At 51.0% G+C, this 12,060-nt stretch overlaps 2 protein-coding genes across 4 annotated transcripts in view; one reads left to right on the forward strand and one right to left on the reverse strand.

Annotated features, from left to right (window-relative positions):
- The first annotated feature begins 3,561 nt into the window (after positions 1-3,561).
- On the forward strand, positions 3,562-6,186 carry Derl3 (derlin 3). 2 transcript variants are annotated; one of them, XM_055598856.1, is made up of 8 exons: positions 3,562-3,664; positions 3,775-3,840; positions 3,923-3,996; positions 4,109-4,202; positions 4,545-4,740; positions 5,167-5,257; positions 5,363-5,446; positions 5,611-6,186. In XM_055598856.1, exons 1-7 carry the CDS (start codon positions 3,572-3,574, stop codon positions 5,433-5,435), a joined length of 687 nt encoding a protein of 228 aa, XP_055454831.1. In that variant the 5' UTR covers positions 3,562-3,571; the 3' UTR covers positions 5,436-5,446; positions 5,611-6,186. The 2 variants fall into 2 exon arrangements, with proteins under 2 accessions (XP_055454831.1, XP_055454832.1); XM_055598857.1 differs by having other exon boundaries at positions 3,778-3,840.
- A 928-nt stretch (positions 6,187-7,114) lies between these two features.
- The window catches only part of Smarcb1 (SWI/SNF related, matrix associated, actin dependent regulator of chromatin, subfamily b, member 1), a 23,151-nt gene continuing 18,205 nt past the window's right edge, over positions 7,115-12,060 (reverse strand). For both annotated transcript variants that reach the window (XM_055598971.1, XM_055598970.1), the window contains exons 8-9: positions 7,747-7,878; positions 7,115-7,434 (exon numbers count right to left, since the gene is read on the reverse strand). In XM_055598971.1, the coding sequence (XP_055454946.1) occupies positions 7,395-7,434; positions 7,747-7,878 (172 nt within the window). In that variant the 3' untranslated portion in view covers positions 7,115-7,394. The remainder of the gene's footprint in view (positions 7,435-7,746; positions 7,879-12,060) is intronic.

The following is a 12,060-nucleotide window of genomic DNA, read 5'->3' on the forward strand; positions in this document are numbered from 1 at the left end:
TCACCCTACTGGCTGTTCTTTGATATTTGAGGACTAAGCAACGGGGCTGATTGCAGAGGGGAGATTTGAAACCAGCATAATTAAGAGGAGAAAATGTGTCTGGGCTGCAATGGCACACACCTTTAACCCCAGCATTTGGGAGGTAGAGGGATGTGGCTGCCTCTCTGTGAGTTTGTGGCTAGCCCAACCTCCAGAGTTTCAGGATAGCCAGGACTACATAGAGAGAGAGCCTGTTTCAAACAAAACAAAACATGAAGGGGAAAATGTCCATTGTGGGCTGTTCTAAAAGCACAGCGGAGTTTACATTTGGAGGGGAAGGGCAGGGGGACACAGGGACTTGGGACAGCAGTTATGCGAAGCGAAGCTTCTGTTGGAAGCCCTGAAGCCTGCATTCTTTTACGTGAGTACCTTCTCTCAGCAGACCACCCCAAGAAGAAGACAGCAGGGAAATGGCCAGCCACCTGTGGCCTGGCACGTTAAAACAAAGGCTTCTGTCTCCCACCAGCAGGCGCACTACTGATGGACTGGCTACCTGGGAGGCAGGTAAGGCAGGGGCTAGTTTGAATCCAGGAGTTTGAGGTAGCCCAGGCAAACATTGCCCAGCACTACTTGTGTCTCTAAGGCCCCTAAAACTTGGAGTCTCCAGAGCCTCTCCCCACCAATACCTCTCCAGGTAGAGTTACTGAATGGCCCAGAAGTGTCTGCGTTCATCAGTCCAGAGGAACAGAACAGGGCCTGGATTTCTGTCCCAAGCCCGGCTATGATTCCCACCCAACTTCAGTTTCCCTCTCTGCAGAATCCTGAGACTCTAAGCAGGAAGCACTTGCTGTGGCATTTCTGTTTCTGCTCCCTCGGAAGGCCCGTCCTTCCCTCCAGACGGACTACTTGTGGCATCCCCGGACTCCAGGCTCCCAGGAGCATGCTTCTCGGATCCTCAATGCAGGCGTCTGCCTTATCAGGCTCAAATCTCAGGGGAGACAGACATTCTGGCCTCCTCCATGACAACAATGGTCCCTTCCCACTGGCCCCAGCTTGACCCTGAGCATGGGTGGGTGGCCAGTGCCTGCAGAGGGAGTTCCCCACCTTTCTAGCATGAATCTTCCTTTCAGACCTCCCTCCACAGGCTCTTACCAAATGGAGCTGACCCTGGCGTGGGAGGCGGGGGAGGGGTGCTGGATACCCCACAGCTGCATATCACTGCCACCTCCTGAGTGGGCTCCGCTCTGCCTGGCCTTCATAACATAAGTAGATGCTGTGGAATGGGGTTCTGCAGCCTGCACCACCCACCCCTCAGTGCTTAGGTCCAAGCTCTGCTGTTTAGGGAACACTTACGGGTCACCTTACATGCCACAACCCACGGGAAGTCATGTCCACTTTAGGGCTTTCTGTTTTCCATAATCAGGCACTGGTTCCCTCTTGCTCTTGGCATCCACCTGAGACAACCTGAACCAGTTTCTCTCTCGGCCAGACTATACCCTCAGGGCTCTGTTCAGAAGATACTTCATCTTCCACACTGGTGTCCAAAGCTGGGCTCCTCGGGCTGACAAAGCCATATCTGTTTGAGCATCTTCCTTTCCCTCCTGCCCCGTCACTGGGGGCTTTGCCTAGCTGCATCCCACAGTCCCTTCCCAGACCACCTGTCCCTGAGCTGCTCACTGCCTCTCTTAGTGTTGAAATCCTTTCCTGGCTTAGATCCTCTTGGCCTCCTGTCTTTGACTGCCTCGCAGGCCTGGCTTCCTCTCCATGTTAGGCTGGACACCCTGGGAGGAGGAGACTGCAGTTGCTAGTCTTTACACCCATTGATCAAGTGCAGTTTCCTAGTCCCAGATAAACACCTACACTTTTGGTCTCCTGGGAAAAGCTTTGCCTCAATATGGCTGTGCCCATGTCATTGACACACATTAACTCAGGACTTCACTCACTCAGGGCTTCCTCCATTCCCTGTGACCTCTCATAGGCCTAGGCTACAAATGTCATTGACCTACTGAAGACTGACATTCACAGGTGGACTATTGGTCCATTCCCCTCTCCCAATACCACACTTGAGATCTGTCCAAGCAGATGTCATATAGATGCCGCAGAATCAACTCAGGCCAGACGAGACTCTGCCTTCTGCCTTCTCTCCAGCGTTCCGCATCTCTGCGACAGGTAACACTGTATGGCACAGGCTCCCCACGCTCAGACCTCTCAATCACCGTGGAGCCCTCTCTCACAGCTTACGGCTAAAAACTGTTCCACTTCCTAGACCGCCAGGCTCCACCTGCTCAAGCCACCACTGTCCCCTGACATTCCCTTTGCTCACTGAGTACTCTGCTAATCTTTTGCCCTTCAAGATGTTTAAAAAAAATTTTTTTTTAGAATTTCATACTCACATGTGTTTTTATCAAGTCTACCCATTTTCCTCCCCTCCCCTCAATTCCCTTTACCTTTTCCTCCCTGATTACCTCTTTTTCCTCTCTCCCTCCCTGCCTCTTGAAACCCATGGAGTCCACTTAGTGTTGCCAGAATGTGCATGGGTGTAGGCCCATCTGCTGAAGTGGGAGTAAGTTTTCAGGAGCTGCATCACTGAAGGAAACAACCCCTCTCCCCAGAAGTCACCAATTGTTAATACCTTCTCAGATTCAGGTGGGACTTCAAGAGCCCTTCCCCTACCTTATTTCTGTGAGTTCATGCGAACAACAGTCTAGTCACATCCAGCAAACGATGCTTGACCATAATAGACAGCTGTTACACTCAGAAATTTCTTTTTAAGAAACAATATGGCTGAGGTGCAGCTCAGTGCTAGGTGTTCTGCCTAGCACATGCAAGGATCTGGATTTCAAAGCCAAGAGCATTAAAATAAGAAATGTATAAAAGCCGGGAGCAGTGGCACACGCCTGTAATCCCAGCACTTGAGGAGGCAAAGGCAGGCGGATCTCTCTGAGTTGGAGGCCAGCCTCGTCTACAAAGTGGCTCCAGGACAGCCACGGGCCACACCACACAGAGAAACCCAGTCTTGAAAATAAAAAAAAGAAAGAAAAAGAAAGAAAGAAAAGAAATAAGAAAAGAAATGAGTGCATAAATGAGAAAAAAATGTGTAATGACATATATACATAAAATTTCACAATGAAATTCATTACTTTGTATGGTAGCTTCATACAAAAACTTTTTTTTCCAAGACAGGGTTTCTCCCAGTTGACCAGGCTGGCCTTGGACGCAGAGATCACCTGCCTCTGCCTGCTGGGATTAAAGCTCTGTAACACCAGCGCAGCACCTCCGCCTGCCCCTGGCCCGTCACTTTGCGCCTCTTTTCATAGACCCGCCCCCGTGGCGACCCCGTGGGGTTTTGTCATTGGTCCTTCTCGAGATGCTGTCAAACGATCAGTTCTGATTGGCCACGAAGCCTCCCACGCCTCCACAGCAGCCACAACAACCGCCATGTGCTCTGCCGTGGGACTGCCTCATTGGCTAGCCGCCCATTGGCTTTCCAGGCCCGGGCCCGGCTGTCCCGACGCTGATTGGCCGCTGGCGTGGGGCGGGGCTTGGGGCGGGTTAAGAGCGCCGCGGAACAGGCGCGCGCGGAGGACTTCCGATGGCTGGACAGGGGCTGGCGGCGGGCTTCTTGCAGGTGCCCGCGGTGACGCGAGCCTATACGACGGCCTGCGTCCTCACCACCGCCGCAGTGGTGAGCGGGCCGGGCGGGCGTGGCGGCGCCAGGACTCCAGGCCCTGGCCGGCAGGAGGGGGTTAGGGCGGTCGCCGGAAACCGGCGTCTAACACGCTCCCCGTCCCACAGCAGCTGGAGCTCCTCAGCCCCTTCCAGCTCTACTTCAACCCGCACCTGGTGTTCCGGAAGTTCCAGGTGAGGCAGCCCGGACTCGGCACATGTCCGCCTGGCCCTTGCCCTTGCCCCACGCCTCACCGCTACCCCTACCTCTTCGCAGGTCTGGAGGCTCATCACTACCTTCCTCTTCTTCGGGCCCCTGGGATTCGGCTTCTTTTTCAACATGCTCTTCGTGTATCCTGAGCCACCTAGGGGGTTGGGCTGAGTCCAGGTTGGGGTTGTGCAGGGCTAGTAACGGGGAAACTGAGGCCCAGTCGACGTGGCACTTCCTATACCAGTGTTGCAGCTTCCGCTACTGCCGTATGCTGGAGGAAGGTTCCTTCCGCGGTCGCAAGGCCGACTTCGTTTTCATGTTTCTCTTCGGTGGTGTTTTCATGACTGTATCCTTCCTTAGGCTCAGTTTTATTAGGTCAGGAAACACCTCCTTCTAGCCTGTCGCAGCCCCGGGGTCTAACATGGAGCGCGCAGACCGGGAGGGACAGGCATTCAGAGCTTAGCAGCGATATAGCCTACCTAGGTGCCCCAGCTGGATCTGAAACATGAACCCAAGTGCCAGAAGAAATGAGTGGGCATGGGAACCGATGGAGCCTGGGTACCAGGAAGCCACAGAGAGGGATTCTTCTTGATCTGGAATAGACCAGGGATATGAGGGAACCCGTGGAAAAAGTCAGAGAGGTACTGTAGGCAGCAGACTGCTCTGGGGAGCCTTGACTCTGGCCCAGCTGCTGGGAATCCTGGGCAGCCTCTTCTTCCTGGGACAGGCCCTCATGGCCATGCTGGTCTATATATGGAGCCGGCGCAGCCCTCAGGTGAGGGTCAACTTCTTCGGCTTACTCAACTTCCAGGCACCATTCCTGCCTTGGGCTCTCATGGGCTTCTCGCTGCTGCTGGGCAACTCGGTCCTCACAGACCTGCTAGGTGAGCCTGCCCGCCCTTTCCACTCACCCAGGCCAGCTGCTCCCGTGGGCATGCAGCTCACATCCCTTCCCCGTGCACTGGACCTCTTACACACCTCCCCAAAACCTCTTTCGGTCCCAACTCCTGTTCTGTTCTCAATGTCCCCTCAAGCAAACCAGCTTGCCCACAGGATTTGCATCTGCAGTTGACACTAAACCTGGTCCTAGGGGTGGTTAGTTTCTGCTTCCTGGCTCCTACTCCCCCAGAGTTCTCAGGCACCTAGTCCCAACCCCTCCCCAGGTACTTTCCACTTTTGAACCCCTTTAAGCCTGTCTTTCAAGGCCAGTTCTGGCCTGAACCGGTAGATGGCAGGGTACTTGTGCTTTGGAACCAGGGTTATACTGGGCTGTGGAAGATGACCTCTGCCAGCCTTTGGCTCTCTCACAGGGATTGTTGTGGGCCATGTCTACTACTTCCTAGAAGATGTCTTTCCCAACCAGCCTGGAGGCAAGAGACTGCTGCTGACCCCCAACTTTCTGTGAGTGTTGGACAACTATTTTCCATCCCTCAGGTGGCAATCTACCTACTCCATGGGGGAACTTTTATTTACCACAGCTACTGAGCTGTTGTCCTGTCTCCACAGGAAGCTACTACTAGATGACCCCCAAGAGGACCCCAATTACCTGCCCCTTCCGGAAGAGCAACCAGAGCCTTAGCTGCAGCTCCTGTAAGTCCACTTTGGTCAGTTTGCAGCTTCTGGCAGAGCACTATCTTTCCCCTTCACCTTAGCTCCAGCCAAGCACCCCATCCAAAAGCCTGGATCACCAGCAGCCTTGGTGCCTCAGCCAGCAACACCCCACGTCTCTGTGCCATCTCTCTTCTCAACTGTAGGTGCTAGGACATGGGGCCCAGAGACGGCAGAGACTGCCTATGGATGCCTAAGAGTTCTGAACTCACTAATTACAGACTCACAGTTCTCATCGTCACGTGCCAGTGCCTTGATGGAGCACCAGGAACAAGTCCTACACACCCAGACTTCAGTGGCTGGGTCCAGAATTCCTGCCTGTGGGCTGATGCCCACCTACCTGGCTTCTCTGTCTTCATTTAAAGCAAGCGAATCTTCGCCTTCCTCTCCAGCTGATGACCCAAAGGTCCCGTGGGCTCAGGTACAAAGGACAAGTTTGGTCCTTAGCCATCTTAGTGAGCCTACAACCTCAAGGTCTGTTTTAGCAGCATCCTGTATACAGCAGTGGTAGCTCTGGGACGGTCCCTTCTGCCTTCCAGATGAGGCCTGTGTGGGTCTTTCCTACCTGTATCTCCTCTGAACCAAGGATGTCCAGTGTGGCCAGTTTTCTTTATTGCTCTACATCTGTTCCATTGGGGCTTATTCCAGGATGCCCAACAGCATGGAAATTCCCCAAACCACTGCCTGTTGTTTCTATGGTAACAAAGATGTTTTCTACTGAGTCTGATTTGATTTCGTAGTGAAACCTAGTGAGGCCGCGGCTGTGCTGCTGTGTGGAATGAGGATGATTAAAACCGGCAGGAACTGAGGGGGTGGATGGTGGCAGCAGAGAGCACTCCCTAGGAGGACCCACTAAGAGTGAGAGTGGCAGCAGTCTGGAGCTGGGTGCCAGCATCAGTGTCTTCAGTCACAACCTTTATGCCCAATATGCCAAGCAGAGCTTGCCTCATTAAGAGCCATGTTACCTTAATGGATTTACCTTAATGGATCCTATGTCCATTCTACACCACAAATCAGGACAAAAGGAAAAGAAGCTTACCCCAAGCACTGCTTGGAGGATGGAGTTAGAGGGCTGTACCTCCTCTCCACACACAGCCAACTCAAAAGGATGGCACATGGCTGTGTGCTAGTTCCCTATTACTCATAACAGGTGGGGGAAGGAGAAGCTGGCCCAGACCACACGGAGATAGACTTAGTTAACGTTAACCTTTTTGGGGGGTTGCTAGAACTTAACATGGAAGACTTTGTTTGCACACTAGCGACGTCATGGACAGCTGCTGCCTACACACGACCAAGTCCTCTAGGAGGGACTCCAGAGCAAGGTCCTCCAGCTGGCAGCAGCCTGTCTGGATGTGACCACAGCCAGCAAAGGAGCCTCTGACACACTCCTGTCAACCTCTTGGACCTGAGGAGCACAGAGAGCCCCTGGGCAGCTGGAAGGCTCACGAGAGAATAATGATGGGGCTCTGCTCTGGGGGCCTGTGGCTGGCTGTGCAGGCCCAATCCTCTCCACTACCCACCTGAAAATTAGCGGGTGGGAAGGGCAATGGACTGGCACATCCACCTTGGCCACAGACCCCTCCCAGGCACAAAGGTTCCATCAGGCTCCACTCCTGGCTCTCTCACTTTTATGGTATCACACCAAAGAGATTGAACATGTTACTTTTTATTTAAAAAGTGTTCCTAGCCCTGCCTGGGGCTCCTATACAAAAACAGAACACAACCTAAATGAGGCTGCTTTCCGACTCTACACTCTGGGGCACAGAGCTAGGAGTTAGCAAATGGAATGTGTGCTGAAGGAAGGCACCCAGGAGGCTCCTACCCCATTCCTCAGGATGGCACCAGCTGTCCCGTTGCCTTTCTCTTCACCACAGAGGAAGAAAAGGCAGTCTTTTGAGACGCTCCGTGAAGTTGAGCATGGATGGCTTCATCACCATGCTGGGGCAGTGTTGGCGAGACGCCTCATTCGCCTGAAGTAGGGAACAGGTGGTTAGCTGAGGCTAGTCACAGCCCTGGGTGGCCACCCTCCTGGGTATGTTATTTTGCTAGAGTAGCTAGGTGTGGGGGCCATGTAGCAAGAAGAGTCTCCAGCCTTTTCTTGACCTTGCCAGTTGGCTGCACAGGCCTTACTTATCTCTATAGAAACCTGTGAGGGGATATTGTTCTCTCCAAGGAAATGTACCCTGGGGCCTGATCCCCACAGAAACTGCCTCTTGAAACTAGGTTTCTAGGGAGAAGATAGCCCTGCCTCTGCCAGGGATGATGTGTGCCTGTGGGTATACCTTGTGTTCCTGTCTTGATCCCGGATCTTCTTCTCCATCTCAGCATCGGTCAGCGTCTCCAGCAGGGGGCACCACTGGTCAGCATCTCCTGTATTTCGGATGGCGATCTCCACCGTGGGAAGTGGGTTCTCACTGAGGGAAGGGAGACAGGGAAGAACAGGGCTAGTTAACAGAACAGCAGCTAGGAAGTACCCCAGAAACCACTGCTTTCCACACTGCTGTCCCTTAGCAGAGGGCCAGGGCACGGCAGGGAGACCCACTTTCTTGTTGGTTCCTCCAGCAGCAATGCTGATGGGCAGCTGGGGGATGGCTCTTGTCACTGTCTCAAGCATGATGCCAGGACCTGCCCCAGCAAGAAACACATTTGATAGCCTCCCTTCAGAGCCAATTCTTGATAAGAATTGAGAGCGCTTCTGGCGGGTACAGCTGTGCTGTCTACCCAACTGTTCAGGGCCGGTACCCACCAAGATAAGAGGTGGCGGTGTATAAAGACTTCCTCAAGAAGCTCAGCCTCCTCACAGAGGCCCACTGGGTTGCCCTGACCCCAGGTGTTGTATACATTTACTCCTTGGCTCACACTTCATGGGGTCCACACTAAGCCCTGGAGAAGCCAGCATATTTGTTTTGAGACAGACAGCTGGTTGGCAGAGACCTGAGCCTTTCAGACACCACCTGACTCTGCCTTAAAGTAGAGGGTGGCCACCTGTTCAAACCTCTTGCCAAATGTACGCAATGGTGTGAACAAAGTGGGACAAAGATGGATGTCTGTGGCTGTGCACCTCTGGACCTTGGTTTCCAAGTTGGTAAGAGGAAGCTAAGGAGGTACCCAATGTGTTAGAGTAAACCCTATCCTGGCAGGAAGCCTCACAGCATGGCTCTAACCAGGTACTCTCCTCCTCTCCACTGTCACACTGGCCTTCCCTAACTTTTAGCCCTCTCCTCCCAGCTAGATGGCCTCCCTGTCTCCTGAGGCACAGTCCCTCAGGAGATGGTCACCTTACTCTACCTATACAATCCTAATCAGGTGTGTGCCCACCCTGTTGTCCTGCAGTACCTTGTCAACTCTGGGAAAGGAGGAACCTGAGGGTTACTTGACAGAGGAAAGTGGGATAAACACAGCTGAGCTGGCTGTTTGGTTTTGTCTAAAATATGGGAGCAGAGTTTACCGTCGGGAGGGTTAACCTTAAAGCAGCTAATATTTACTGTCAAAGTCTCTTCAGAATCAGGTCTTTACACAGCCTTCTTTAGGCTTCAGGAATAGTGGACTTCACAGAAGCAAACTCCTACACTTGGCTTGACGGCAGAGTCATGACTCCTCACCACTGTACTATGCCAGTACAGGCCAAACCCAGCAGCTAAGAGTGAACCCAGCCCAACTCAGAAAGGCTGGGCTGGGACCAATTCTTGGCATAAGGATTTCAGGGACCTCTAGCCTGATCAAGGCCAGAGTCTGACTGAAGTTGGTTCCACAGACCAGGAGGGCCCAGGCTCCTTGACAGATATAGGTCTGACTTGCTACTGAAGTTCAGCTTACAACACCCACACCCACAGGCCCCACAAAACCTGGAAGTCCAAACTCCTGATAGTGACTCAAAGGCCCGAGACTGTCAGCCCCGGCCCTTGTGGTCTGTTCCTGGAGCCAGCATCTTTTCTTGGCAGCTTGATTTAGAAATCCAGGAACAGCCCAGCCAGACTCATCCCTCATCTTCAGGTCATCTCCCTCAGGAGGGCAGCCTTGAAAGGCGCCAAGCCCAGGCTGAAAGAGTCAAAACATGTTTTCCTCTGAACTTAAATAAGAGCTGGCAAACAGCCCCAGGGGCCCCTTTGTTTACCTCCCCTTGACTCTGGGAAGATTTCACACCAATGGTTTTGTTCAAAAATAGAACTGCTAGAGCTGACCATGGAAAGGATGGGCTTAGAGCCAACACTAGCTGTGTCAGGTTTGTGGGGACATGCAAGTAGAGACACTGCCCTAAGTCCCAAAGTCTGTGGGCCACTGGAGTCAGCCAGCTTCCATTATACCAAGGGAGTTCCTACTCATGAACTTTGAGGCCAGGGGGTGCCCTGGACATTCTCCTGCCACATAAGGGCTGCTGGAAGACGACAGTGAGAGAGGAAGGACTGATTCTACTAGAGTGGACTTGAGTTTGTTTTTGATGTAGGTTTTTTTTTTTTTTTTTTTGTCTTTTAAGACAGGGTCTTCTGTAGTCCTGGCACGCAGTATGTACATCAGACAGACCTCGACCTCGACCTCAGAGATCTATCTACCCTGTCTCCCAAACGCTGGGACTAAAGGCATATGCCACCATACCAAACCTCAATGTTAGATTTTGTTTTCATGACCTGTGACAGGCAAGCTGAGAAGCAGTATCATTTTCATTATAAAAAGAGAACAGAGACTGCTCAAGGCCACTCAACTGGGGGTAAAGAGACGAAATTCTATAGTCAGCCATGTTTGCAAGTCTTGGCTGCCATGCCCCTTCAGCGCTCTCTGGAAAAAGGCAATCTTGTGGGCAAGCTGCTAATACAATATGCCTCTGCATTTTAGATATGACATGTACACAATATATACTTGCATATATATGTATTGTACGCATACATGTGTGTATAAGACAGATGACACTAACATCTGGACTTAGAGCCTTCATCAAACTATCAACGTTTGTGCTACAAAGGACGCTATCAAAAAGTGAAAAGGCAGCCCAGAAGATAGAAAAAGATATATATAAATCCTACCTACTGAGGAATGTATATTCAGACTAAATGAAGAACTCTTAGAAACCAACAATAAAACCTGTTAAAAATATAGGCTAGTAAAAAAGCTTGGTATGGTCCCAAGTTCAATTCAAGTACCTACAAGGGGGAAGGAAAGAGCTGACTTCTACAATTTGCTCTCTGTGCACATGTGCACGTGCACCCCTCCCCCCCAGTAAACTGGGGTGGGCCAAATTACCTCAACAAGCCATTTCCAAAGATGCTCGAGTGCGCGCACACACGCACGCACACGCACACACACACACACACACACACACACGGCCAATAATCAATGAAAAGATGCTCATTAAGAAATGCAACTCCAGCCTATATTACTTTACATTCACCAGGATAGCTACAGTCAGAAAGTAAGAGCAAAAGAGCAAGCACTGGCCAGGATGTAGACTCCGAACCCCACAGCACAGGTGGGATCTGTAGGATGATGCAATCACTGTAAATAAAACAAACAACAACAACAACAAAAAACCCAGTTCAGCAGTTCCTCAAATACCAAGTGTGATAGCTCATGTAATCCAGGCTCTTAGGAGTCTGAGCTAAGAGGACTTCCATTACTTAAGGGCTAGGCTGGGCTACAAAGTGAGATCCTATCTCAGTAAAACAAAACAAAATAGAAGTTAACAGAGTTACCATATAATCCAGAAATACTACTACTGTGTAGATAGCCAAGATACTGACAAGAGTATTTAAACAGCAAATGTCCTTAGCATAATTTACAATAGACAAAAAGTAGAAACAACCCACAATTGAATGGATAAGTCAAATGTATTTATTTAAGCAGCAGAATATTATTCAGCTGCAAGAATGGAGTTCTGATGTTACAACACAGATGACCTGAAAACATTATAGTAGGAAGCTAGTCATAAGGCCATATACTGCCATCCCAGGCTATGTGGCAGGACCCTTACTCAACAGAATGAAAACCAATCAGACCAAACCAAACATGCAAATAAAGGGTCAGACATGGCAACTCATACCTATAATTCCATTTGGAAGGTAAAGCATGAAGATCAAAAGTTCAAGACCTGCCTGGACTACAGAATGAATTCAAGGCCAGCAACTTAGTATGACCCTACCTTGAAACCAAAAAGTAAAAGGAGGCCAGACCTTTAACTCAGGAGTTGGGAGGCAGAAGCAGCAGATCTCTGTGAGTTTAAGACCAGCCTAGTCTACAAGTGAGTTCCAGGACAGCCTTACGTTCAATCTCTAGTAATAACAAAAATTAAATACATTTTAAGCTAAATCAAATGTCTAGTGTGGTATGTGAATTGTCTCTCAATGGGTTGGTTGTTATAAAAATAAAACCCTTACCAGGCGGTGGTCATATACACCTTTAATCCCAGCACTCAGGAGGCAGGGGCAGGTGAATCTCTGTGAGTTTGAGGCCAGCCTGGTCTACAGAGTGAGTTCCAGGACAGCAAGGGCTACACAGAGAAACCCTGTCTTGAAAAACCAAACCAAACCAAAACCCTCTACCAGTATGCACTGGCTAGTGGAGTTCTAGGTCACCTGTCCTCTGTGGTGCATGCCCAACCAGCCCAA

Source organism: Psammomys obesus, unplaced genomic scaffold, assembly GCF_907164565.1.
Source record: "Psammomys obesus unplaced genomic scaffold, mPsaObe1.curated_primary_1811, whole genome shotgun sequence".
Taxonomy (NCBI): domain Eukaryota; kingdom Metazoa; phylum Chordata; class Mammalia; order Rodentia; family Muridae; genus Psammomys; species Psammomys obesus.

Bases quoted from the DNA above. Each gene is read 5' to 3' on its own strand.
- Derl3 (XM_055598856.1), top strand. From the start codon at position 3,572: ATGGCTGGACAGGGGCTGGCGGCGGGCTTCTTGCAGGTGCCCGCGGTG. The intron at 3,841-3,922 runs GTGAGGCAGCCC...ACCTCTTCGCAG, and splicing joins TGGTGTTCCGGAAGTTCCAG to GTCTGGAGGCTCATCACTAC. The intron at 3,997-4,108 runs GTATCCTGAGCC...CCAGTGTTGCAG, and splicing joins TTTTTCAACATGCTCTTCGT to CTTCCGCTACTGCCGTATGC.